We start from the raw sequence: 27699 nt of genomic DNA, 5'->3' as shown, positions 1-27699 counted from the left end.
TTTGTCAGAGGGAGAGAGTATAAGCAGGGAGAGCAGCAGGCAGAGCGAGAAGTAGGCTCCCTGCTGAGCAGGGAGCTTGATACAGGACTTGATCCCAGGACCCTGGGATCATGACCTGAGTCGAAGGCAGACGCTTAACTGACTGAGCCTCCTGCATGATTCTGTCTATATGAAAAATTTACAAAAATTTTAGAAAAGACAAAAGAAATAAAATGTACATAGGGATTGCCTGGAGCTTAGAGGTAGAGACCTGCTGTAGAGTTAATATGAAGACATTTTTTGGGGTGATGGAAGAATTCTAAATCTAGAATGTGGTAATGGTTATGCAGTTGTATAAATTTACTAAGCATTAAATTTATACATTATTAAAATGAATTAAATGGTGGTTTTAATGTATAAATTTACTGTGATTGGGGAATGACTATCAGTTATGGTGAAGAGGTAAGCAAATCTTCTCCCTAGAAAATAAGTATATAACTTGAAAGAATTTTCAAAAATTGCTATCTGGGGACTCTGGATATAGACCAAAAAAGAATGTAATGATAAACATGTAAAGATTTTAGAATTTGGATAACAGTGATAGGAGATAATGGCCTTTTTGCCTGAGGCTGCTCTTATTCACATCTGCCTGGAGCTTGGTAAGTGTGACAGTTTTATCAGAGTAAAGTGGGACAGGTGAACAAGCCATTTCCCTTCTAACCAGATGATTTACTTGATTTGGATTATTTTCATTAGTAAACTTGGTAGGTGATGACTAAAGGATAATGTGTAGCCCTGCTAGCCTGAGATTGGGGCCAATTTGAAGAACAGAGAGGAAAATTGTTAGTGAAATGTAAGTAGAGCCTCAGAGACCTCTAGGACAACATCAAAGGTACCAACATATGTGTAATTGGGGTCTCAGAAAGAGAGGTGAGAAAGGGGCAGAAAAACATTTGAGGAAACAAAATATATAAATATTTATCTTTCTTTTCCTTTAATTTCTTTTAAATGTGGACAGTTGCTTTAGGGAATAATTATAACATGTTTCTCAATTGATAATACATATAACAACAGTAACACAAAAGAATGGGGAGGGAATGCAACTATACTGGAGCAAGGAGCTATGCTTTATTCCAATTAAGTTTATAATTAATGGACAGTCTTATAATCTATGTAGTACCTTGTAAACTATACAGCAACCACTAAAAATTACTCCAAAAAATTAACAGAGGAATTCAAATGGTAACTTTAAAAATAATTAACACAAGAGGATCAGAGGTACAACAAACACCTGAGACAAAATAATTAGCAAAATGGCAGACCTCAATCCAATTATGTACATAGTTATATTAACTATAAATGGACTCAAGTTAAAAGACAGTGATTATCAGGCCAGAATCATTCAGATTTGAAGACATAATTGGCTGAAGTAAAAGGATTGAAGAAATGTACCATGCAAACAATAACCATGATAGGACTGGAGTGGCTATATTAATATCAGACAAATTAGAAAGTCAAGAAATATTGCCAGAGAGAAAGATCTTTCATAGTAACAATAGGGTCAATGTAATAAGTAGATAAAACAAATATTAATGTGTGGACACCTACAGCATAGCCAGCAAACATTGAGCAAAATCCAACAGATTGAAAGGAGAAATTATAGCTAACTTTACAGCTTGAGATTTAAATACTTTGCTGTCATAGTTGATAGGAAAAACTAGACAAAATATGTGAAGATTTATAAGACTCAATTAACACTATCAACCAGCACAATGTGACATTCCCGCCCCCAAACCTGTAGAATTTGCATTCTTTTCAAGAACATCTGGAATGCTTTCCAAGATAGACCTTACAATTGGCTATAAAACAAATCTAAATAGCTTTAAAAGGATTAAAATCATGCAAAGTATGTTCCCTGTGAACTATGGAAATCAATAACAGAATGAAATTATGGAAATCTCCCAATATTTGGAAATAAAACAACATACCTACCTATAAATAACTCATGAGTCAGAGAAGGAATCTCAAGGAAATTAGAAAGTATTTTGAATGGAATGAAAATAAAAACTGAACATATCAGAATTTATGAAGTGCAGCTCTTCCTTTGTATAGAGGAAATGTTTAGCTTTAAATGCTTTAGTAGGAAAGAAAAATGGTCTGAAAGTAATAGTCTTCACTTTTCTTTTTTTCTAATATGAAAAAGAAGAGTAGATTATAACCAAGCAAAACAAATGAAATAAATACTAAAGTTATGAATAGAAGTCAATAAAATAGCAAATAGTACAATATTGGGGAAAGTCCAAAATTGGTTCTTTGAAAAGATCAACAAAGTTGATCCTCAAAAAGATAAAAATAGAATTATCGTATGATTCAGCAATCTGGCTTCTGGGTTTACATGCAAAAGAATTCAAAGTAGGATCTTAAAGATATATTTATGCACTCACATTCATTGCAGCATATTCATGGTAACCAGGATGTGGAAGCAATCCATATATCTATCACTAGGTGAGTGAGTAAAGGAAAATGTGATATATACACACTATATAATATTATACAGCCTTCAAAATAGGGAATCTTGTGACATGTTACAACATGGACAAGCCTTGAGGACATTTTGCTAAGGGAAATAATCCAGTCATAAAAGTGCAAATGCTCTATTCTTTCCATTATTTTGACTCTAAAATACTTAAAATCATAGAAACAGAAAATAGAAAGGTGGTTAGCAAAGGCTGGGAAAGGAGGAAGAAGAATTAGTTTTTAGTGGGTATAGAGTTTCAGTGTTGCAAGATGAAAAAGTTCTAGAAATCCATTACAAAACAGTGTGACTATACTTAATATATTGAACTGAACACTCAAATATTGTTAAGATGGCAGTAATGATCCATGCACAAAAAAATTGACAAACCTGTGGCTTCACTGAATTGCAGGTTCGAGTCAGAGCAATAAGGCAAGAAAATTAAAGCATTAAGATAGGAAAGGATGACAAATCAGATACTTGTATGTAATGGATTGCTGTAATGGTTACAGTATTGTGTAAAATGATTGAATTATAAACATAAAACAGGCAACTTTATGATATGTGAATTACACCTTTGTAAAACTTTTCACACTAACAGAAAAATTAACATTGCCAATGTAGGATTAGTTGCTGGTGTACTTTGATTAAATTATTTAGGGACACGTTGGGTGGCTTAGTCAGTTAAGCATCTGCCTTCAGTTTAGGTCATGATGCTAGGACCCTGGGATCAAATCCCGCATCCCTGCTCATCAGGGTCCTCTTTCTCCCTCTGCCTGCTGCTCACCTTGCTTGTGCCCATGCTTGCTCGCTCTCCCTCACAAATAAATAAACAAACTCTTTAAAAAATATTTATTGGTTAAATTACTTATGTCTGAGTATTATGACCCAATGATAACCTAGTCGTGAGCCAGTATTTTCCAGCAGGCCATCACACAATAAGAAGTGTGTGTTCTTTAGAGGAAGCTCTACATGGCTGATTTTATGCTTTTTATTTTTTTTCTAAACCTCTACTTCAATAAATTATTGTCTCTGTCATTTACAGTAAAGCTGGTCAACTTTCTATGATTGATCTGCTGGGGCATTTTATATCTTTTCCTCATTCCTAAAGTGGCATTCTCACCTTCTAGTGACAAGAATAATCTTCCTATATAGTGGAAGCATGTTATTTGGTCAGGGGTATTGTAGTGTAGCTGTGTATACCTCAGGCTCAGTGATTGGTGAGTAAAGCTTAATTTCCATTTCTTTCTTTCTGTAAAGGTGCTTGTGAGCGAGGATTCTGACAGTGATGGTATTGTGGCCCACTTTCCTGCTCATGAAAAACCAGTGTGCTGTATGGCGTTTAATACGAGTGGTATGTGTTTGGGTGGTTTTTTTTGTTTGTTTGCTTGTTTTTTTGGCATTTATATCATGGGTTTTTCAACCAGTTTTGTTTGTTTGTTTGTTTTTAGAAATGGAAAATATGAACTATGGACTCTGACTTTTATTATATGGGTCAGTGTATATCAGAAAAGTAACTAGTGTTTAGTAGGTGGTTCTTGAATGAAGTAATTTAAAATAAAAATTTAGAAATCCTCTAATCATTAGTTTTGTTCTCAAGAAGATTGTAAACAGTGCTGTTGAGTTGTGTTAATTTCTGTATTATATTTAAGCCAAGAATTTCAATATTCCAGACTACATATTAATGCATGTAAGTGACACTTTCCTTGTAACTTCGTTTCTTTTTCATTTTGTAGCATATTATAAACTACGTGTATTTTCCCCTACTTTTTGGTGGTAGTGTCTATTTTTCTGCTTGTTCTTAAGGAATTTGTTAAGGAGAGATGTTATAGTATATGGAATGCCCTACTATTCATTTTCTTTCACCAAACTTTTTGTTACATAAGGTTTCAAACATAAAAATTGATTTAAAAGATGGTATAGTAATGATGCTTGTATCACCACTTTGATTAAATAGGTGTTCACATTTCATATGTATTATATATATGTATATATGTGTACACCCATGGTATGTGTAATATATATACATAGGCATATTGTATTTTGTCGAATCATTTGAATTTAAGTTACATACTTGATGATAACATTTCACCAGACTATAAATTAATCATTTATTTCTTAAGAATAAGGGCCTTTTCCCATGTAACCAGATATTATAGTTCAAAAGGTTAACACATTATAGTATCTGATATCCAAACCATAATTGAAAATTTCCCAATTGTTTAAAAAATGTGTCCTACAAAATATGTAATGTGGTACTGTGTTTGATCACATGGATATGTTAGTAGCTCATCAAAATATCTACATATTGGAGTAAGTTTTTCTTGTGGAGATTAGCAAGTAATCTGTAGAGTGGTATTTTGGCTTCATTTCTGAAACAACTTTTTACTTAATAGTGTTGTTAAGTGGAAATCTGTAGAATGGTGGTTTTTCTACTTTTGTCATGTTTTCTGCATGATTAACTGCTGTTCTTCTATTAAAAAAAAAACAGTTTTTTCTCATCAGCCAGGAATGAACCATAGTTCTCTTGTATGAGAAGGCTAAGATACACACGTAATTCTTTCTCTTTACCAATTTTCATGGTTAGGAATTGATTTAATACTTAGAGTGGTGTACTTCCACTCTGGTGGAACTATTTTTAAAATGCTTTGTTTTTAAGTAAAAGGTAAAATTGCTCTTTTGCTTTCAGAGCTGAAATAATCTTCATAAACTTACAATCTTTTCTGATCTTATCCTTTCAGTTGATGGATCTAAGGAGATTGTCATTTTTATCTTATTCTGTAGAAATGATCCTATTAGTTAAAATTGATGGAAAGACTCATCTTTTTTCCCTTTTCATCTTTTCAAATAAAGAATGATGGTAAGAGGATAATATAGAGTATTTTGAATAATCTCCCTTCTAATATCTTAATAAGTCATTTTTGATAGAGAGAAAGATTTTCCAGTGATTGTTGATCAGTAGGATTGATTTAATTAATGAAGACAAAGATTTATGGAAATGCTCTGAATGTTATGGGAATTAAGTTAAATTTGAAGAAACAATCTGGAAGTTATGTCACTTACAGCACTCTACTTGGAATAACCAGTATGACTCATTTTGATAGTCCATCTGTTATGTCATATCTCCTTTGTATTAATGTATATTTCATATTACCATAGTCAGAGTGCTTCAGACATTGGAAGCTGTGTTTTTTCCTGCCTGTGGCTTTCCATTAAAATAAGAACATCCTATATAACCTAAAGAATGTTTTAGTTATCTCTATCATTGTCTAACTATAGTTTTCTATGATTTCATAATTTTGATGTACATTTTTATTTGATTTCTATTTGAACTCCCAAATTAGTGTTTTTTATGGTAAGATTAAGAATTTTTATATTTATGGGGCGTCTGGGTGGCTCAGTGGGTTAAGCCGCTGCCTTCGGCTCAGGTCATGATCTCAGGGTCCTGGGATCGAGTCCCGCATCGGGTTCTCTGCTCAGCAGGGAGCCTGCTTCCTCCTCTCTCTCTCTCTCTCTGCCTGCCTCTCTGCCTACTTGTGATCTCTCTCTGTCAAATAAATAAATAAAATCTTAAAAAAAAAAGAATTTTTATATTTATAACTACTTTTTTTGTGTTCCTAATGCGCTAGTTGTATAATTCTATGATAAGACTTATCTTGGAGTAATCATTTCTTTAAATATTTGTTTTCCTACCTAACCTTTGGGCTCCACTTTACATTAGGGTTCCCTCTTGGTGTTGTGCATTCTATCAATTTTGGCAAACATATAATAGTACAGTACAGATTAGTTTCACTGCCCCAAAAATCCCCTTTGTACTTGTTCATCACTACCTCCCTTAACCCTTCACAACCAGTGATCCTTTTACTGTTTCCATAGTTTCAGTTTTTCCAGAATGTCACATAGTTGAAATCTTACTGTATATAGTCATTTCAGATTGGCTTCCTTCATTTACTAATATGTGTTTAAATCTCCTCCATGTCTTTTCATGCCTTGATTGCTCATTTCTTTTTAGTGATAAATAGCATTCCATTATGTGGACATACCATAGTTTATTTGCCATTTTTATAACTTCTTTGATGAGGAATCTGTTCAGATTTTTTGTTCATTTTTAATTCGGTTGTTCAATTTTTAATTGTTGACTTTTAAGATTTCTTTGTATATTTTGGATAACAGTCTTGTATTAAATATGTGTTTTATAAATACTTTCTTGTAGTCTTTCGTTTGTCTTCTTATTCTCTTGAAATTGTTTTTGAAGATCAGACTTATTTAATTTTAATGAAGTCCAGCTTATCAATTATTTCTTTTATAGATCATTCCTTTGGTGTGTATATAACCTCTCTAAAACATATAAATTGACATTCTTCTGCTCTTGGATTCTTAAGTCAGTCTTACAGTGAATTTTTTAATTTCTTGGAGGGGGATCGTTTAATGAGAACTATTTCATGAGTTTTAAGATCCCTTTTTTTTGAATCTCAAACGAGGCTTTTTAACTTCTATCTAGGATCTGGAAGGTCCATGGATAAAATTCAGAGAGAGTTTTTGAACTTAGGAAAAAAACTACATCTTTATTTTTTCTAATAACTGATGAAAGTTTCCTTCACTTATGAATATGTAAAATAAAGCAATGAAATATTAGCTGTACCTATGAGTATGAGCAATAAAAGTAACATGTTTTTACATCATTTCTATCTTATTTATATAATTCTCTCAGTACGGCTTATGGTTCAAAATTATGGTAGACTCTGTATTTTAATATATATCAAAAAACGCATACTCTGTATGCCAGTTTTTAAAATCACGAGTGTTTTACTTTGTCTTAAAAATATATTATTCTGAGAAAGATGTTCCTAAGCTTCACCATATTGTTAAAAAGGTTCATGGCACTAGAATGTTAAGCGCCTGTTATCCAAAGGTTTATGTTTGGTATAATTTCACCTTGCAAAACACTTTGGAAGCTAATTCTCTCACTGGAGATGCCATTCATATTGACTGACTCAGGCTTGGTGATTGAGTTAACAAGTGACATTCCCTACTCATGGAATCTGCTGGTGTGATAGAGACTTAAAAACAAGGAAGGAAAATCCTTTGTGGAGTAAGGACAGAATGGCAGGAGATGAATATTAACTTTTTTCGACTACTGGGGAAAGTTCTTCAAAGGAAGTCAGTTCTAAATTCTAACCTAAAAGATGGTTAGCTAGGAAATAATGATTCTGTGTCTGGTATAGAAATAAAATTAGTTGAATGAATGAGGCAAGAAAAATATGGCACATTTGACATAGATTGTGAAGCGGAGTCTATACAGTGGACTCCTCTGTTTATTATGTGGCAGATGTATTTTTCAACGTGTCCTTATTTCTGCAACATTTTATAAATGCTTTGTACCTGTTTAAATATTTGAATTAAATGGAGGGTTCATAACTCAGCAACCACTCACAAAATTGGTTTGCAAAATCTTTCATAGAAGATGGTAGAGATTTCATTCAACTGCTTGCAATTCATCTTAGTTATTTACTGTTCAGCTCTGAGTATTTTTGCTACTCAGAATATGACTGTTATGGCTTGAGTATAAGCAAGTGTGTTTATAAAAGATTCAGTTCTCAATTATTTGAAAGCCTCGAATTTTTTTTTTTAAACTGATCAGTGTCTGAATTGTTTCTATATAAGGACGTCAGACTCAGCTGTGGCTACTATTATCCAGCTCCTGTGATTATGTGACATTTTATTTTGCTTGTCTAGTTTCTGTATTATATTTCTTGTTTTATCTTAACCCTCTCAGACTGAGACATATATACTTACTTACATGTGAAATGTTTGAAGCAAGAGGCTGCATTGCTGTTTGTAAATGCACAGATACCTTAGTGGTTGTTACTTTCTCCTTTAGTTACTTACAGTTTTAAAAAATATTTTTGGGAGATCAAATGATGTATTTTCTATTGATCTTTAAGCCCTCCAAAAAATTTACTTATGCTATAAAATGAGACAGTTTTCTGTTCTCTGGTTGATTTAGTTTTATTAGCTTTTGAACTTCTATCAGTTGGTGGTTTGTAGAAAGGTATGTAATTTAAGTGGCTCTTACATAGTACTTATGATATTTTTGCTTAAATTGGCTTTTTCAAAATATAACTTGTAGATCCTCTAGTAACAGCTTCCAGTTTTTCTTTACATGTATCCATATGTGCTTCTAAATTTGCTTGTATCAGTAAGTTTTAACGGTTTTGCTCTTCTAATCTTTTATTTGGTTAAAGACATTCTCATGGGGTACATAGTGTGGATAATAATAATAACAGTGCTTGTTAGAATACTTTTTACAAGTTTAGGGAAGTTCGTTAAAAACCAAACAAAACACAACAAAAATGTTGATTTTGTATTTTTGTTTTTAAACCTTATCTTTCTCTAACCATTTACCTGAACCTATCTCTGTTATACTTAAGAATATAAATAAATTTCAGTCTTTTTCTTTTTTTTTCTTTTTAGAAAGGCATATTTTTGGATGACAGAATTACTAAAATGTCCTGGGCATACATCAGAATACAAGAAGAAACCAGACCTGTTGTCCACCTGAGAAATTTTAAAAACAGTGTAAAATGTACATGACGAAATAATACTCCAAAGTGTAGTAAGGAGAAAACATTAGTTGTTTGACTGGGTGGTATGCCATTCGGTCTTGTATGGGCCTATTCAGCAAAGAAATTATGGGCTGCCGTTAAATAGCATTGTGAAACTTCTAGTTCAGCAGCCGCAAGCAGTTTGTTTTTCAGTTTCTCCTTCCCATTCTTGTTTATTAGCTTTGACTCTGAGTCCTGAATTAGAACAAATATTTTAATGGCAACATTTATGATTTGGTTGGAAGTGCCAGAGAGGCCGCCAGTGCTCAGATCTAGGCAGATTTCACTATGGGTGGTGTAAATTTGTTGCTTTCAGTGATTTAGATACACAAAGAGGAATGTTTTCTATTTCTGCAGTTTTTTTTTTTAAATTAATGAACTTTAGTTTTTCCAGCAGTTTCAGGTTCACAGCAAAATTAGAAAGTACAAGAGAACTTTCATATAATCCTGCCCTCACCCCAAACTGACCATACTATTGACATTCTACACCACAGTGGTAGTATTGTTATAGGTGATGAACCTATATTGACACATCATTATCAACCAAAATCTGTCGTTTACCTTAGGTGCCCTCTTGGTGTTCACACATTCTCTGTCTTGACAAATTAAAATTGACATGTATATACCTTTGTAGTATCCTGCCAAATAGTTTCATTGCCTTAATGTTTTTCATCATTATTTGAGACTTCTCAGTTATTATTTCTTTAAACCTTTTTTTCTGCCTTTTTTTCCTTCTTTTCTACTTATCGATCAGTCTTCTTCTATGTCTCAGGGGCTCTCTTCATTTTTTTTTTCAAAATTCTCTTTGTCTCAAACTAGATGATCTCAGTTGATTTCTTCTGCCTGGTTCAGATCTGCTGTATGAGCCCCTCTATTGAAGTTATTGTCCTTTGAACTCCAGAATTTCTGTATGTTTCCTTTTTATAATATTTTATCTTTATTGACATTCTCTATTTGGTGAGACATACTTCTCATACTTTCCTTTAATCCCCTAGACATGCTTTCTCTACACCCTTTCTGGTATTTGCTCTTCTCACCACTTTTTATTTTATAAATACTAGATACAGGTAAGAAAGATGATTTGGAAATATTTCTTCCCAGCGAGGAGTTTGTATTTTTATCTAACAGGGTTTTTTTTGCAGAGCAAAATTACTTACTTTTTTGTCCAATCCAATTTAAAAAAATCATTTCAGTTTTTGTGTTCATGTCTAAAAATGGTGCACCAATCTGGGGCCTGAAGACTTTTCTCTTTATGTGATTTTCTAATAGTATTCTGGTTTTACATTTTATATTTAAATTCATCCATTTTGTGTTAGTTTTTGGTGGGGGTGCAGAGGGAGAGGGAGAAAGAATCTTAACAGGCTTCTTGGCCAGCGTGGAGCCTGATACGGGACTTGATCTCAGGACACTGAGATCATGACCTGAGCTGAAATCAGAAGTTGAACACTTAACCTACTGTGTCACTCAGGTTCCCCATTTTGTGTTAGTTTTTGTATAATATATTGGACTAGGTCATGGTTCATTTGTTTGTTTGTTTTTTCGCTTGTGGATATTCAGGTGATACTTCATCATTTTTTTCAAGGTCCCATTCTTTCTCCATTGAATTTCTTTTGCACTTTTCTTATTAAAGTAACATACTTCTGTGGGCTATTTCTGGATTCTCTGATGAAGATGACTTTTTAAAAAATTTTATTTATTTATTTGACAGACAGAGATCACAAGTAGTCAGTGAAGCGACAGAGAGAGAGAGGAGGAAGCAGGCTCCCCGCTGAGCATAGAGCCCAATGCGGGGCTTGATCCCAGGACCCTGAGATCATGACCTGAGCCGAAGGCAGAGGCTTTAACCCACCGAGCCACCCAGGCACCCCTGAAGATGACTTTTTTAGTTTTTCTCTGCATGGGAATATCTGCATCTTGCCCATAATTTTCAGGAATGTTTCAACTAGACGGGATAGGTTAGTTTGACAGTTGTCTATTTATTTTCTAATGTCAGCTCTCTTTTAACATTATTAATCTTTTAAAAAATATTTATTTATTTGAGGGGGCATACCCCACCACTGAGTGTGGAGCCTGACATGGGGCTTGATCCCAGGACCCCAAGATCATGACCTGAGCCAAAGGCAGGTGCTTTACCAACTGAGCCACCTGGGTACCCCATTAAAGCATTATTAATCTGATCCTTTTGGTTAGTTGAGTACAGAGTTGTGCTTTGGGGGGCATCATTCTAATTTATGGTTATCAGCTCAAATGGAGCCATTGAAAATTTTTAAAAAGGTTGCTGAGTTCTTCTTGCCCTCACATATTGTGGATTTTTCTTCCTCCTGCTGTTCTGCTTGATGTAAGAGAAACTACTTTTATTTATGTTTTTTGTATTGAATTTTCAAGTTGATTTTTTAAAATACTTCAGGGTTTTTTTTTATTGGTTTTGTTTTGGTTATAGGATAAGAACAGTGGTCTCTTTTGATTTTACAAATTCAACCCCAAATCCTCTTTGCTGGTCATTGGAGCAGGTAAAATGTTGAAGACACTAGATGTAGACAGTAACCTGTGTACCTGTATTAGCTCAGGCTGTCATAACAAAATACCATAGACTGGGGGGCTTAAACAACAGCATTTTTTCCCCCAGTTCTGGAGGCTAGAAGTCCAAGAACCGGGTTCCAGCTGATTTGATTTCTAGTGAGGTGTTTCTTCCTGACTAACAAATAGTCACCTTCTTAGTGTGTCTTCACATGGCCTTTCTTTGGTGTAGGGGAGCAAGGAGAGATAGAGGAAGCTAGTTCTGTGGTCTCTCTTTTTAAATTTTATTTTTGTTTTTTTTTAAATTGAAATATAATTGATTGTTCTATTAGTTACAGGTGTGTAATATCTTGATTTGACAATTCTCTACCTTACTTAGTGCTCACCGTGATAATGTAATCACCATCTGTCACCATACAACATTATTACAGTATTACCGGCTATATTCCTTATGCTGTACTTTTAATCTCCCTGACTTATTTATTTTATAACTGGAAGTTTGTACCTCTTAACCTTTATCTCTTCTGCTTATCCCCCTCACCTCCCCTCTGGCAACCATCAGTTTGTTCTCAGTATTTAAGTCTGTTTATTTGTTTATTTGTTCATTTGTTTCATTTTTTTAGATTCCACATTTAATTGAGATATATGATATTTCTCTTTCTGACTTCACTTAGCATAGTAACCCTCTAGCTCCATCTATGTTGCAAATGGCAAAAATCGCATCCTTTTTTATAGCCAAGTAATATTCTTTATTATATATATATAAATATATATGACATCTTTATCCATTCATGTATTGATGGACACTTAGGTTTCTTCCATATCTTGGCTGTACTATACATAGGGGTGCATATAGCATATGGGTGTTCTATTATTAATTTTTTGAGGAACTTCCATATTGTTTTTCACAGTGGTTGCACCAATTTACATTCCTACCAGTGGTGTACAAGGGTTTGTGATGGCTCTTCTTATAAGGAAACTAATCATATCAGATCATGGTCTCACCCTATCACCTGATTTAAACTTAATTACTTCCTTAAAGACCTCATCTCCACATATAGCTTGAGTTTTTAAGAGTTTCAGTATAGAGGGGCACCTGGGTGGCTCAGAGGGTTAAGCCTCTGCCTTCGGCTCAGGTCATGATCCCAGGGTCCTGGGATCGAGTCCCGCATCGGGCTCTCTGCTCAGCAGCGAGCCTGCTTCCCTCTCTCTCTCTCTGCCTGCCTATCTGCCTGCTTGTGATCTCTGTCTGTCAAATAAATAAATAAAATCTTTATTAAAAAAAAAAAGAGTTTCAGTATAGAAATTTGGGGCTGCACAAATACTGAGTTCACAACAGTACATGTAAGAATCATTCAGTTACTCTTAGTTTTTTAAAAAAGTCTTACTTGTTCACAGCCCAATTCTAGGTTCTTCTGTTTATGATTGTTGTGTCATACTTTTTCCAATATGTTTACTTCCATTTTAAGATACTCAAATATTTTGTAAGAGATGTTAAATATTAATTATACCTTCATCTTGTATTGTGCTGTCTAAAAGTATTATAGCCCAACACAACTTTACTGCTTCAACCTTTTCTCCTACCCTTTCCCTCCAACATTTAGCCACACAATTTTTCAGCTCCTTAAACATGTTGCATCATTTTTCCTCTTCTGAGATCCTCTCTTACCAGGGTAACTCCTTTTTATCTCTTGAGTCCCACTTTAAATATCATTTTGTGAAGACCTGCTTGACTCTTAAATAAAATGTCATGCCCCCTCCACCTTGCCACTTAATTGGGCAAGTTACTTAGTCTATTTGGATCACCCCCAGAACTTCAGTTTTCTCTTCAGTGAAATGAGGGGTGATAATGGTGCGTAAAACAATACCAAAATATGATGAGGCCTCACAAAATTCAGCTGACATTGTTTTTATTATTATTAACCTACCTCATCCTACTTTAAATTTACTTATACCCATTGAGAGTATTCTTTCAACATGTTTTCTGCTAGAGGTAAGCTCTTACTTTGTCCCCAGGCATTGTTTATTATTAGCCTGGTAATTTTCACATAGTTGGTAGTAAGTATACACTGAATACTTACATTAATTAATTATTCTTTTCTCTCATTATCATCATGGAAAAACTCTGGCAGGGAAGAGATAAGGCATTAATTCAGCATAATTATTCATTTGTTGAATAAAACCAAATTATTTCTCGTTTGTGATTTGAGCAAGAATCATTGTTTCCCCTAAATTATGGAAGTGATCCCTGGTGGCAAATTGTATTAAATGAAGAAACATATCACATATACTTAAGACTGAAATATATAACATAAATATTAAAAATATCCCATGGAAAATGTATCATATTTGTGTAACTAAGTACACTAGATTGGCATATTATTAAGTATATTGTCTTTGACATAAAAGAAGACAAGTATTTTTTATTAATTAAATTGAAAATTAGAAATAGAATAAAGAAATACTCAACCGTATGCAGTAAGCCTGACATTTCTAAAACAGACCTGTTGTCTTTAATTTGGTAAATAATTGATCTGTTTTCCAGAGGCTTTATTTCTGCCAGCTGAGTAGCTGAGAGCTGTGAAATGCAGCACATCTACATTTTAAATAATTGCCCTTCCTTGGCAGGGAAATTGCTTTTCCATCCATTAATAAGAGGAAAATGAATGTTGGGTCTATAGTAAAGTAGATTAAACATGTACCTCTTTGGATGCTTGACTGCATCTTTAACAGACTTGAAATTTTTCTGGTTAATTAAATGCTATATATTGAAAGGTGATGGTGGTCTTGGGTTAATCATTTAAAAAGTTTAGGTTGGATATTTTTTTTCTTTTGCACAGAGTTGTCCCCATTAATCATAGTGAGTGGTCACGAAAATACCTTGTCTTGATTTTTATTAACATCTATAATGCCTTAGATTTACAGAATTATGTGGCTTCAGATTTTTTCTCTCATCTGACAGCTTCTGGTTTGTTACTGCCAGTCACTTATACTGTATCACTAACAATGCAGAGGCAGCTTGGAGATTTTATTGCTCCCCCTCCCCAAGAAAGAGATGTTTCCATTCTAGATTTGTAGTTACTCTCTTCTGTCGTCATCTCATAAAATGATATGTTTTACTCATGTAATGGATTACTCCCTGAAGAATGTGTTCTCTTTGCTCTCTCTTTGTGGCGCAGGACTTGTATGAGAGTCAGTGGGAACTTTGCAGGTTTGACTTACCATAAAGTACAGTAGGCATCATACCCAGGACCTGTGCTATTATTGTGGCCCCACCAAAATGTTTAATTCCTTTTAAAAGCAAAAATAAATAAATAAATAAATAAATAAACTTTTACGCTAATGGGATACTTTAATATATGTTTAAACCAGCAACTGTAATCATAAAATACAACTTTAAATATTTTTTCATTGAAGACAGGGTCCATAAAGGCCAAAATGTCCAAAGCCCATTAATATCCTAATGTAGCCCCGGGTCCTGGGTATCCATTAGTAAGGGGGAGCCCTTCTCCTTTTCCACCATGACTGCCATAGTATTTCTAGTTAATTAAGCAAAGGTGCTCAGTTAGCTCTAAAAGGATTAATGAAAGATGAGAATACATGTATGTATGCTATGTAAAATGTGAAGCAAACATACACACACACACACACATATCTGTAACACTGTACTGCCCATAACAGGTGTAACTATAACAGTTGAAACTGAGTATTAAATTTTGAAGAAAGTAAAGAAGAATATTTATAGCCAAGTACATACATGCAAAGTAGCCAAGGGTGAATTAACTTTTGCTTACCAGGAAAACTTCACTGGTTGTTAAGCAGTGAAGTGCTTGAATATTTGTGGTCCCTTCCAGTTTCCTCTCCTCTAGAATGCTCTGGTGCTCCCCTGGGTTCAGGCTTGTTTCAGTGTTCTCATTCAGATTTGTCTGTTCTCTTGCCATATGTTAATTATTTTGAACATTGCTCTGAAAACAGTGCAAATATTTCTCAAGGATACATATATTCCAAAGGACATACATTACATCCAATAGGATGGGTACTTAGGGTAGAAAGGGATGGGAATGGGGACTGGGTGTAGGAATGGATGATGAAAGGGAGCATGTTAAAAACAGTAGTCCATATCAGTATTCAGAATAAACATAATGGGTTTTACAAAAAAAGCCATTTTAGAGTACCAACAGTATAGATGAGAATAAAATTATTTAATTTAAAATGAACTAGGGGCAGTGGGTTAAAGCCTCTGCCTTCGGCTCAGGTCATGATCCCAGGGTCCTGGGATCGAGCCCTGCATTGGGTTCTCTGCTCAGCAGAGAGCCTGCTTCCCCCCTCTCTCTCTGCCTACTTGTGATCTCTGTCAAATAAATAAAATCTTTAAAATAAAATAAAATGAACTTGTCTTTTGGCTTTCCCTTTGTTCTTTTGATTGTTTTGTGGGAAGTTTTTGATGGTTATAGTTGGTTTTGATTTCACTATTCAAGTCTTTTTTTTTTTTTTTAAAGATATTTACTTGAGAGAGAGAAAGAGAGAGTGGGGGAGGAGCAGAAGGAGAGGGAGAGAAGAAGAACCTCAAGCAGAACCTGATACAGGACTTGATCTCACAACCCTTAGATCATGACATGAGCTGAAATCAAGAATCAGATGCTTAGCCGACTGAGCCACCCAGCCACCCCACAAGCCATATCTTTCTGACAGGCTAAAAAGCCATTACACTTACCTATTATGGATACAGATGTGTAGAATGAGGTTGTGCAAAGAGTGCCTACCTGCCCAGTGATCTTTGTTTTATGACAGTGGTTGTTCTTATGAATATTCTTTCTGAAACGTAATTAAGGAGTCATGTTTTGAAATAGTGTAGATAGGTAATGAAATCTAATTTCCAGAGAGACTGTTGGTAATTTGCTAATATTTGACATATTTGCAAATATGCCCAAAATAAAAATGTTTAATGATCATCACTTTTATTTTTCATCTAATAACTATTTGTTACATAGTTTCTGATCTCCCCTGCTAGACCCTTGACTGAAATCTGTTAAGAGTGTCATATATATGCTCTGGAATACATGATTCATGGTGCTTTGACCACCCATTTGGCCAGGCTGCACATCTGAGACTCATTGACCTCTTTCTTGACCCTCACCATGAATCTGTATTTCTTATGCATCCTTCTCTGGTTGCTTTTTTTTTGTTTAGGTTTTATTGTGTCCCCCGCCTCCCCTGCCCCATAGGGGTAGGATTTTAACTAACTGCTCTGTTGAGCATCTGTCTTTCCTCTCTCTCCATTCACTCTCTATAAAACGACCAATTTTAATCTTGTTCTCTTACCTTTATGTTTTGGTTTGTCTTCATTTTTATTGAACTGTAGCTTACAAAATGTAGATTGCATGAATGCTAAGTATATAGCTTGATACGTGCATGCACGTGTGCACACACACACATAAAAACACACACACACCGCCACCCCCCCCATAGTACATTGAATGGCATTCCTTGGAAATACCTAATTTCCAAATTTACCTTTCAAATTGTATATTATAGTCCTAATACATAGACTGTCTGTTCCAAGCAGACTGCTCTGCATCATATCCTCTTTGCTTCTCCTGTCTTCTGCTTTTCATGATATTTCACTTTACTCCTCCTCTGTCTACCAAATTCCTATTAACCTCAATTTGAAACGTATTGTCTGTAATAGTTGTATGTGTGTATCTGTGTTTATAATTTTTCTCTGAGGACAATAAGGTATTGGTACTAATAATATACAACACAAGCTAACACTTTTTAGACCCTCAAATTTGGTTTTCTCACTGTGGGTTTCAGTAATTGTATCTATTAATTGAAGTAAGGCATGCTGATTCTAAGGCCTTTAGAGTTATAAAACTCTGAAATTGTATGATAACTTTAACTTTTCCTGAATAAAGTTAGGCATCAAATTAATCTTCCCAAACAATAGTTCCTTATCTTCCCAGTTCTACTTTATCTAAAAATTTTACATTTGCCATTGTAGTGACCCTCCATGTTGTGATACTATAATATGATTGGGTAAGAAAACTCATTCAGTTGTGAAAGAAAATTATATTTTTATAAAAATATTTACTCACTTTATGCCTTGATATCCTTTTAGTGTTAATATTGTCCACTAATGGATCACTTTATTAAAAGTGAATGGTTAAACCAAACGTAATCAACACGAGCTTTTTCCAAAATTATATAGAAATTCAAAGAATCTACAGTAGTCAAATCAATCTGGAAAAGGTGAGTGGCCTACTCTAAATGGATAGTAAGAAAAGAAAAGATAGTTTGGGACAAATATAGTTATAGATGGATGGAGTAGAATTCAAAAATTGATCCCATGCACATGGTTTCTTGATTATTTGACCAAAATAGTAATTCAGTGTGGATAGTAAAGTTGTCTCAACAGTGGTGTTGGAACAGCTGGGATATCCACTTGGGAAAAAACCCAAACTTTTACTTACCACCATATACTAAAATGAACTCTAAATTGATCATAGATTTAATTTAAAAGCTTAAACTATAAACCTTCAAAGAGAAAACAAAAGGATTATATCATTGTGACCCAGGAGAGATAGAGAAGGATGTTTTAGATAGGATACCCAAACACAAACCATAAAATTGGCTTTCATTAAATTAAGGATCTTGGGAAAGATATGATTAAGAAAATAAGTTGGGGTGCCATAAACTGGGAGAGAGTGTCATATATGTGTATAGTCATATATCATACATACAAATAGATATATGTGATGAAAAGACAAAACAATTAAAAATAGGCTAAAGATTTGAACAATCATGTCACAAAAGAAAATATGCAAATAGCCATTTAACACATGGAAAGCTGATCAGCATTACTGGTCATCAAGGAATGTGGCATACGAAAACCAGAAGAAATCACCAAATACTCACTGAAATGATTAAGAATTTTAAAGACTGAAAAAAATAATAAATAAATAAATAAATAAGAATTTTAAAGACTGACAGTACCAAATGCTAATGAATTATGGAGCTCATGAGAAAGTTAAAATGATACAGCCACTTTGAATACGCATTTTCATGGGTTTTTTTTTGGATCAGGTTAAACATACATGTGAGCCAACAGTTCTACTCCTACATATTCACGTAGTAAAAACACACGTTCGCACAGACTTGTTTTTGACTCTTACTAGGAGTTAGTTTTAGAGTAGTCAAAAACTAGAAACAATTGCTGAATGGACAAATAAATGATCATATATCTGTATAATGGAATACTGCCCAGTAATATAAATAAATGAATGTAGTACTGTTAGCCACAGTAGTAGGTTTAACAAGATATTGTGTGAATCCATTTACATGGAATTCTAATGTAGGCAGTATTAATTCATAATGACAGAAAGCCAATCAGTGGTTGCCTGGGGCCATGCACTGGGGAGGGGATGGACTGGCAAGTGGACACAAGGGAATTTTTTTCGCATGTGCTCTGTCTTGATGATGCCAACAGTGTAGGTGTATATGCTTGTCAGACTCATCAAACTGTATAAAATGAGTACATTTATTGTAAATGTATATTAATGAAGGTTAATAAAGCTTAAAAACTATTTTGGCATCTGACCAAAAAATGTATTCAACCATTTGGAAAAATAAAAATACGTAGACATGCACCACTTTTCCTATATGTCTCCTGGATGAAAAGACCATTGAAAATAATGAATATTTGCATATTTAATATAAAAACCCATTGAATATGGTCAAAGATATCTTCAGAATCCTAAATATTACATGATGCAAAGTGAAGGGAAGAAAACGAATTAATTGATCCAGTGAAGATGTTAGGACACTTAACTTGAAATTCCTAAAAATGCAAGAAGATGGAGATAGTAAGTTATAAAATAAGTGGACTAGAAAACCAATTATTGATTTTAGATTTTTCCACATGGAACAAATGAGTAAGAACCATAACAGAGATTTTGGTCTAATTTATCTTGGTTGTGGATATATGCAACTTAAGGAAGGGATAAAATGAATCATATCCCTTGTGCATCTAACAGTGTGTAATGCAGTGCTTTTAACAGTGATTTTTCAGCTTAAATTTAAGAAAGATTTAATATATTCTGGGCCACAAATGTAGAAAAATACAGTGATGAGTTTGATTATCAGCATCTTCAAGCAGCTTAAGAAATGTGCTAACATCAATGCTGCCCACAGGGAAATTTTGAGACCATTGTTTTCAAGTATTCACATTCAGTTTATAGGTTCTATGAATCAGACTTTCATAGTTTATTATTGTGGTTTTATGTAATTTGAAGACCTAAAAGATTTTTTTATCAGTACTAAGTTTTGTTTTTCTTTTATGTTTACAAATTTGACTAGTAACTTTGAAAGATAATTAAATAATTTATAAGTTTTAATCTGTACAGGTATTGATGGGGGAAGTATTAAATTTACAAGAATTAATACCAAAATGTAAAATTATTTTAGAGTGATACATTTTGAATTCCTGTAATGATTTCTGTTTGCCCCAGTAGATCAGTGTTTATATCTCTTTTTGGAAGAGAATGTAATAGCTGATAATTTGTTTTCCAGTTCATATGTGTGCACGTGATAAAGAACCATACAATTAGGGAGGTGTTATAAATAGGATATGTTAAAAAAGACATACCTACTCATGTTTCCAAGATTTTATGGCATATGCCTAGTGGAGGTTTGCTACTCTTTAATTTTGCTTTTTGGGCTAACCAGCTGACGCCCAGTTGAAAAGATTTATGTTCTTATGAGGCTGCAGAAGCCTTAATGTTCAGTCTCCAGCTACCTCAGATTTTGGAGAACGCCATGTACCATCAGCAGCTTCAGTCCCCACCCTCTAATGCTAACGCTCATCTATCAAACTTAAGGCTGAGAGTGAGGGAGAGGAAGCTTCCAGATAAACACACAACAGCGTCTAAACAGCTAATCACTCTAAGCTTCCGCTTCCAGGCCCTATAATTAGAAGTCCTTCTTTTCCTTGTATTCCCAGATGACGCAAATGCTTTTTGTGGCTTGGCACCTCATTTGGGGCGTGGGTTTAGTTTATGGCCAGGCTAGAGTCTGGTTTAGTCTTCTGATGCTGCATAAATAGTTCTCAAGCCACAGTCTACTCTGTACAAGTTTTTCCTTTTATGTATATCGGCCTTTTAAGTTGTTTTCTAGAAAAAAAAAAAAAAAAAAGCTTGTCATTTCTCCCAGCAGAATGTGTGCAAAAGAGGAAATTATAAATTAAAAGGAAGCACATGATTGTATAGTACTTTTACTATTTATTTCTTCCTTTCCTCTTTTTCTTCCTTTCCTCTATGCTCTTCCAGTTTTTCTTAACTATTTTAAAATTTTATCAAAAAAAGCTCATTGATAGATTATACCACTTCCATGGGGAAGTGGGAAAAGAAAACCTATTTAAAAAATATTTTTATTTATTTGAGAGAGAGTAAGAGCAAGCTAGTGAGCATGAGCAGAGGGAGGGGCAGAAGGAGAGGGAAAAGCAAACTTTTCACTGAGCAGGGAGCCCTACTCAAGGCTCAATCTCAGAACCCTGAGATCATGACCTGAGCCAAAGACAGCCACTTAACTGACTGAGCCACCCAGGCACTACTTGAGATAGGATACACAGAAGGTAATAAAGATAAATTTTCAGTGGCCTATTTCTCTAAAAATCGGAATTTGTTTTAGATATTAGAAACTAGACAGATGTTAATGTCAGTTGGAAAAGCTGGGAGCTTATTGAAAAGTGTTCATTTGTGATTGTCATTCACATGTGAAACAGTAATTGTCTTGATTTGGCTAACTTGACTTGGAGTTCTTATTATGAGTAAAATATTGATATGATTCTAAAAGAAATGGAGTTTATCTTCAGTAGGTGAGTCATATATTTGTATTATAAGTACATCATTTTCCTGTCAGAATGTTTCCATTGAATTGTTTGTCATGTTCAGAAAATCATTTTGTTGTGGAAAAGTGAAATCAGAACACACGAGCAGAACTGTGATAATTCAGACTTAGTATAACTCAGCAAAAACTAGGAGGAGTGAAGAAGTATTGTCCACAAAAGGATAACTAAGCATTCATGCCCAACCTTAGAAATTTATTGTTTGGATAACAACAGTAATATGGAAAGAAGATAAAATATGTCAGTGAACTCATGACCATAGTTGGGTGCAGAGTGGGAGGCAATGTTACATAAACTGTTACACATTTGAAGTAGAGCTCAGTAAATGACACTTTTCATCATCTAAAATGTATTCTCTTGGAAGTAGTCAGGACACTGACATCTTGTATGGTATTTTTTAATTTAACATAGTGACTAGAGTTGTACCTTATATTAGCCAGGTGGATAGCGAACTCACATATACTTCATCTTTTCATTTCAATGCCTACCTTAATCTTCCCACTAGCACTTAATATGCTTTCATAGCATTTTTTTCAACCAAGAAAAATTTTAAGAGTTAAAAAAAATGTGATTCTGCTTTTGGCATAGCAGAGTGAGCCAATAAACTATTCCTCCCACAGAAAACATAAATTCTGGACAAAATATAAACAAACATGCACAAATTTGGATGTGTGTATTATAGTTCCTGGAATAACCGATAGAAATGTGCTTTGTCTGTACCCCTGGGGATAAAAATATATGTTTATAAAAAATAAAAAAATTAAAAAAAAATAAAAATAAAAAATAAATAAATAAAAAAAAAAAAGAAAAAGAAAAAAAAAAAAGAAAAAAAAAAAGAAATGTGCTTTGGTGAGTGCTGTGAAGTGTGTAAACCTGGTGATTCACAGACCTGTACCCCTGGGGATAAAAATATATGTTTATAAAAAATAAAAAAATTAATTAAAAAAAAAGAAATGTAATGTAAGAGAGATATTTAAAAAGATAATAGGAAAATTAAAATTGGATATTAAAAGTATTGAAATTATCTAGAAAAAGGAAGGAAGCAAGAGCAGAGAAACAACAAATGCAAGGAAACCGTCAGAAAAGTAATAAAAAAAATAATAAAATTGTAGCTATAAACTTAACCCTACAAGTAAGTTAGGCTAAACGTGATGAACTACAAACACCAACTTAAAAAGTCCAGAATTGGATTAAAAAAAACCAAAAACCCAAATTAGACCTCAATTATTGTCTAAAACAAAATAATTTATATTAATTAAACATATTAATTTAAATAAATATTTATATATGAATATTAAATATATTTATAAAATATTTATAAAATAAAATATTAAATATATTTATAAATATATTTATATTGATTTTAAAAGTGAAAAAATGGAAAGGCACATACCATGTGTGAACCAATCAAAACAAAGCTAGAGTGATGGTATCAGTATCAGAAAAAGTAGACTTCAAAACAGGAAAATATCAGGGTTGAAATGGGACATCACGATAAAAGAGGCTGTTCACCAAGAAGTCCTAATAATCCTAAATGTGTATGGACTTAAATGTGTAGGGAGCTTATATAACTGAAAAAAAAAAAGACATATCCACAATTATACTTGGAGATGTTCAGTTCTGCTCAGTGGTGGTAGAACAAGAAAGTAGACAATCAATCAGTAAGGATATTAAATATATATTAATATCCTTTAATATACTATTATATATATTTATATAATCCATATAAATTTGTATATATAAAAATTTATATAAATTATATAAATATATAACCACATATTTATATATTTAATTATTATATATACAGTATATATAATATAATATATTTATATAATATTTAATTATTATATATAAATAATATGTATATTTATATAATATTTAATAATATTAAATATATTTAATATTCTTTAATGTAAAGGATATTAAAGATCCTAACAACACTATCAATAAACTTGAATTAACTGACCTTTATAACACTGCAGCTGTTCAAGTATACGTGGGACTAGTCTAGTCTAGTCTCATATAAAATAAGGTTTAACAAATTCCTTATCATAATAGAATTAAACTAAAATCAATATGTGAAAGATACCTTAAAAATACCCAAATACTTGGAAAAACTTAACAACATATTAAATATCCCATGAGTAAAGAGGAAATATTTAGAAAACATTTAGAACTGAATGCAAAATAAAAGGCAGTATCAAATTTTTGGAATTCATTCCATTTTAAAGCAGGTTTATAGGAAAATTTATACTAATAAATGGTATCCTGAAAAAGAAGAAAGTTCCTGAAACAATAATCTAAGCCTCCCTTAAAGTTGAAAAAGGGGGTACCTTAATGGCTCAGTCGGTTAAGTATCTGACTCTTGATCTCAGGGTGGTGAGTTCATGTACATTTAAAAAAAAAAGTGGAAAAAAGAAAGCAAATAAAACTAAAAAGAATGAAGGATATAGTAACAGAATATACTAATAGCAGAAGGAGGAATATAGGAGAAATCAATGAAATTGAAAGAAAATCAATGACAGTTGAGGCATCTGGGTGGCTCAGTTGGTTAAGTGTCTGCCTTTGGCTCAGGTCATGATCTCAGGGTCCTGGGATTTAGCCCCACATCAGGTGCCCTGCTTGGCGGGGAGTCTGCTTCCCCCTTCCTAACCATCCTTAAGTTTATAGTGGGCAACTTGTGCTCTCTCTCTCAAATAAGTAAAATCTTTAAAAAAAAAAAAGAAAGAAAGAAAGAAAATATCTCTGTGACACCCAAATAAATATTCTTGAAAGCATCTAGCTAGAATGAGCAAAAAGAGAGAGAGAGAGAAAACAAATTGTTGATAATCTCAATGAAAAAGTGGACATCACCAAAGACCCGGCCATTTCCTTGAGTTACAGAAAGTGATTCACCTAAGAAGAACATTTAAATTAAACACTCAAATTTTCCATTTTAAAGTAATAAAATTTAAATTACAAAGAAATTAAATTTAAAAAATTGTTGAGTGTTCAACTACAGAAAGGCCCACTGGCAAATTCTACTAAATATCTAGGTAAGAAATAATAGCACTTTCCCCTAATCTCTTCTAGAAAATAAGAATATAAGGAACCTTTCACAATAGGACCAGCTTTACCCTGATTCTAAAAACAGATAAATACATGATTAGAAACCTACAAATGAATATCCCTCAGGAACACATCATGAAAATCTTAAAACATTAGCTAATTGAATCTGACAGCATATAATAAAGGATTTTGACCAGGTGGAGCTTGGTCAACATTTGATAATCAATCATTAGTAAAATTCACCGTATTAATCGAGTAAAGAAGACGACCACATAATCATCTCACAGGTATAAAACCCTGGACAAAATTCAGCATTTCATTCATTGTAAAAGCTCTCAACAAACTACGACTGGAAAGGAACATCCTTAAGTTTATAGTGGGCATTTATAAAAAATCCTACAGCTAAAATCATACTTAAAGATTGAATACTTGTCTTAGAATTTGGAAGTTATGAATATTGCTTCTCACCAGTCCTGTTTTCCTCAGCAAATGTAGTAAGTGAAGAAAAAGAGAAAAAGGCATGTAGTTTGGAAAGGAAGAAATTATGTCTAGTCACATACTACATGATATTCTGTAAAGAAAATTCCATCTAATCTACAAAGAAACCTTTGCTAGAGCTGGCAGAATATAAAAAAAAGTCAATTTTATGTCTATGTATCAGCAGGGAAAAATTGATAATTTAGATAAAATAAAGAATACCAGTTATAATGGATCCAAGAAAATATATTTACAATTTGTGTGCCAAACAAGGAAAAAAAAGTCAAAGAAGATATATGTTAAGAAATATGAAGTGTTCCTAGGTCAGAAGACTCAATATTGTTAAGATGTTCATCATACTCAAATTGATTTATAGACTTAATATAATCCTCCCACAAAATCCTAGGAATTTTTTAAAATATCAAAATCTGATTCTGTGTTTGGAAAGGAATTGGAATAGCCAAAATAATGTTGAAAAGGTTCTAACCTGATTTCAAGATTTACTATAAAGTTACAGTAGTGAAGAAAGTGTGGTATTAATGAGAGTATAGATGACTATAGATGAAATTGAAGGACTAGAATAATAATTCCAGAAAAAGATCTATGTAGATACAGCCAGTTGATATTTGGCAAATTGACAATAGATTAAAAAAAATAAAGGATAAAGATTTCAGTGGATAAAGAATAGTTTCTGAAAGAAATCTTGCTGGAACAATTGAACATCATTTCCAAAAAAAGCTCCTTTGTGTGATACCTCATGCTTTTTATAAAAATTAACTCAAAATGAATGACAGACCTGTATGTAAAATATAAAACTCTGAAAATTTTACCAGAAAACAAAATAGTTGAGACCATGGATTAGGGAAAGAGTTCTTCACCGAGATACTTTGTCAAAATTAAAAACTTGCTCTGTGAGACACTATAAGCAGTTTGGATAAATGTTATGCTAGGGTAGAGACACATTTTAAACTAGTGAATTAAGGTAGGGTATTGTAACTGAAACTCAAAATTCAGGTTTTGAAAAATGGTAAAAAGTGGGAGCAGGTTTTAGTTTCATGGAGAGAAGTCATTTTCACATTTTTTGTTATCACATTGGCTGTTTTAAAATGTTTGAGAACTCTTAGTAACCCTTTCTTTACTAGGCATACGGGAACAGAAAACTTCTACAATTAGTGTCCTCACTAAATTATACTGATGTATACTGATGTTGCATGAAGGTTCATACAGAATAAAGATGTTGTATTTTATTTTTTTTAATTGGGAGAAGTTTTTTACATCTTTGGTTATTTTTTTTTTCCATTGGTAGTACTTTAAAGCATAAAGAGGGGTGCCTGGGTGACTCAGTGGGTTAAGCCTCTGCCTTTGGCTCAGGTCATGATCTCAGGGTCCTGGGATCGAGCCCCGCATCGGGCTCTCTGCTAAGCAGGGAGCCTGCTTCCCCCTCTTTCTCTGTCTTCCTCTTTGCCTACTTACGATCTCTCTCTCTGTGTCAAATAAATAGGTAGACTTTTCAAAAAAAAAATTAAAAAAGCATAATGAATACTTTGAAAAATATTTCATCCACATGCCTAATTGTTTTTATTTTTACTCTCTTTTTGGTGTGTCTTTCAGGAATGCTTCTAGTCACAACAGACACCCTTGGCCATGACTTTCATGTCTTCCAAATTCTTACTCATCCTTGGTCTTCATCCCAAAGTGCTGTCCATCATCTGTATACTCTTCACAGAGGAGAAACTGAAGCCAAAGTAAGTAGTATATTTTATAGAAGGTGTTTGTGTGTGTGTATTATGACATCTGATTAAGCTGTTTATTTGGGACTTAATGTTAATGTTATTGAGAACATAAAATTCCCTATTTTGACCCAATAAATACATAAGCAGTGGGTAAACAAGTCAGTGAACTCGATAAAACAAAAATTCTATTTATCCTTCTCCTCCTACCCTATACCATCTCCTTCTCTCCCATCCCCCTCCCCCGACTGGTGAAAACCTCTTCATCCATTAGATATCTCTCCAGGTCTTCTTTGTGTGTTTTGGTTTTATATACTTGCATAGATGCACACGCACACACATATGCATGTAAGCCCATATTCATATATATGCAAAAATAATTGCATTTTATGACATATGACTCTATGGATAATATTTGGTGGTATAGTGAGAATGAGTTGTGTATATGTGTTCCCAGCTCTGGCTGTAGTGACATTACATTCGTGTTAGGAGTGTTTAATGGAAATCGACAAACACTGCAAGTCAGAACTATTTTTTTTTCTTATGGAGCCAGTTTTTTTTTTTTTTTTAAAGATTTTATTTATTTATTTGACAGAGAGAGATCACAGTAGGAGAGAGGAAGGGAAGAGATCACAGAGAGAGAAGAAGGGAAGCAGGCCCCCTGCTGAGCAGAGAGCCCGATGTGGGACTAGATCCCAGGACCCTGAGCTCATGACCTGAGCCGAAGGCAGCGGCTTAACTCACTGAGCCACCCAGGCGCCCTGGAGCTAGTTTTTAACGTTTAGCAACACGTCACTGTGCATGCATGTATTGGCATGCATGTATACATGGATGTACATCCCCACAACATCCATACACACATCCACACCCACACCCACAGATATAACTTACTATTTGTTTTAGGTACCATGCTAAGTGCTTTTACAT

The 27699-nt window shown here is 33.6% G+C and overlaps 1 protein-coding gene across 9 annotated transcripts in view; it reads left to right on the top strand.

Moving 5' to 3' along the window:
* BCAS3 (BCAS3 microtubule associated cell migration factor) overlaps nt 1–27699 on the top strand; it is a 591123-nt gene that overhangs the window by 188193 nt on the left and 375231 nt on the right. For all 9 annotated transcript variants that reach the window (XM_059149981.1, XM_059149982.1, XM_059149978.1 and 6 more), the window contains exons 13-14: nt 3755–3848; nt 26654–26787. In XM_059149981.1, coding sequence (XP_059005964.1) covers nt 3755–3848; nt 26654–26787 — 228 coding nt within the window. The remainder of the gene's footprint in view (nt 1–3754; nt 3849–26653; nt 26788–27699) is intronic.

The sequence above is a fragment of the Mustela lutreola genome, chromosome 15, assembly GCF_030435805.1.
Source record: "Mustela lutreola isolate mMusLut2 chromosome 15, mMusLut2.pri, whole genome shotgun sequence".
In the NCBI taxonomy this organism is placed as follows: domain Eukaryota; kingdom Metazoa; phylum Chordata; class Mammalia; order Carnivora; family Mustelidae; genus Mustela; species Mustela lutreola.
The sequence above is the reverse complement of the archived record's forward strand: the minus strand, read 5'-3'. Positions and strand labels throughout refer to the sequence as shown.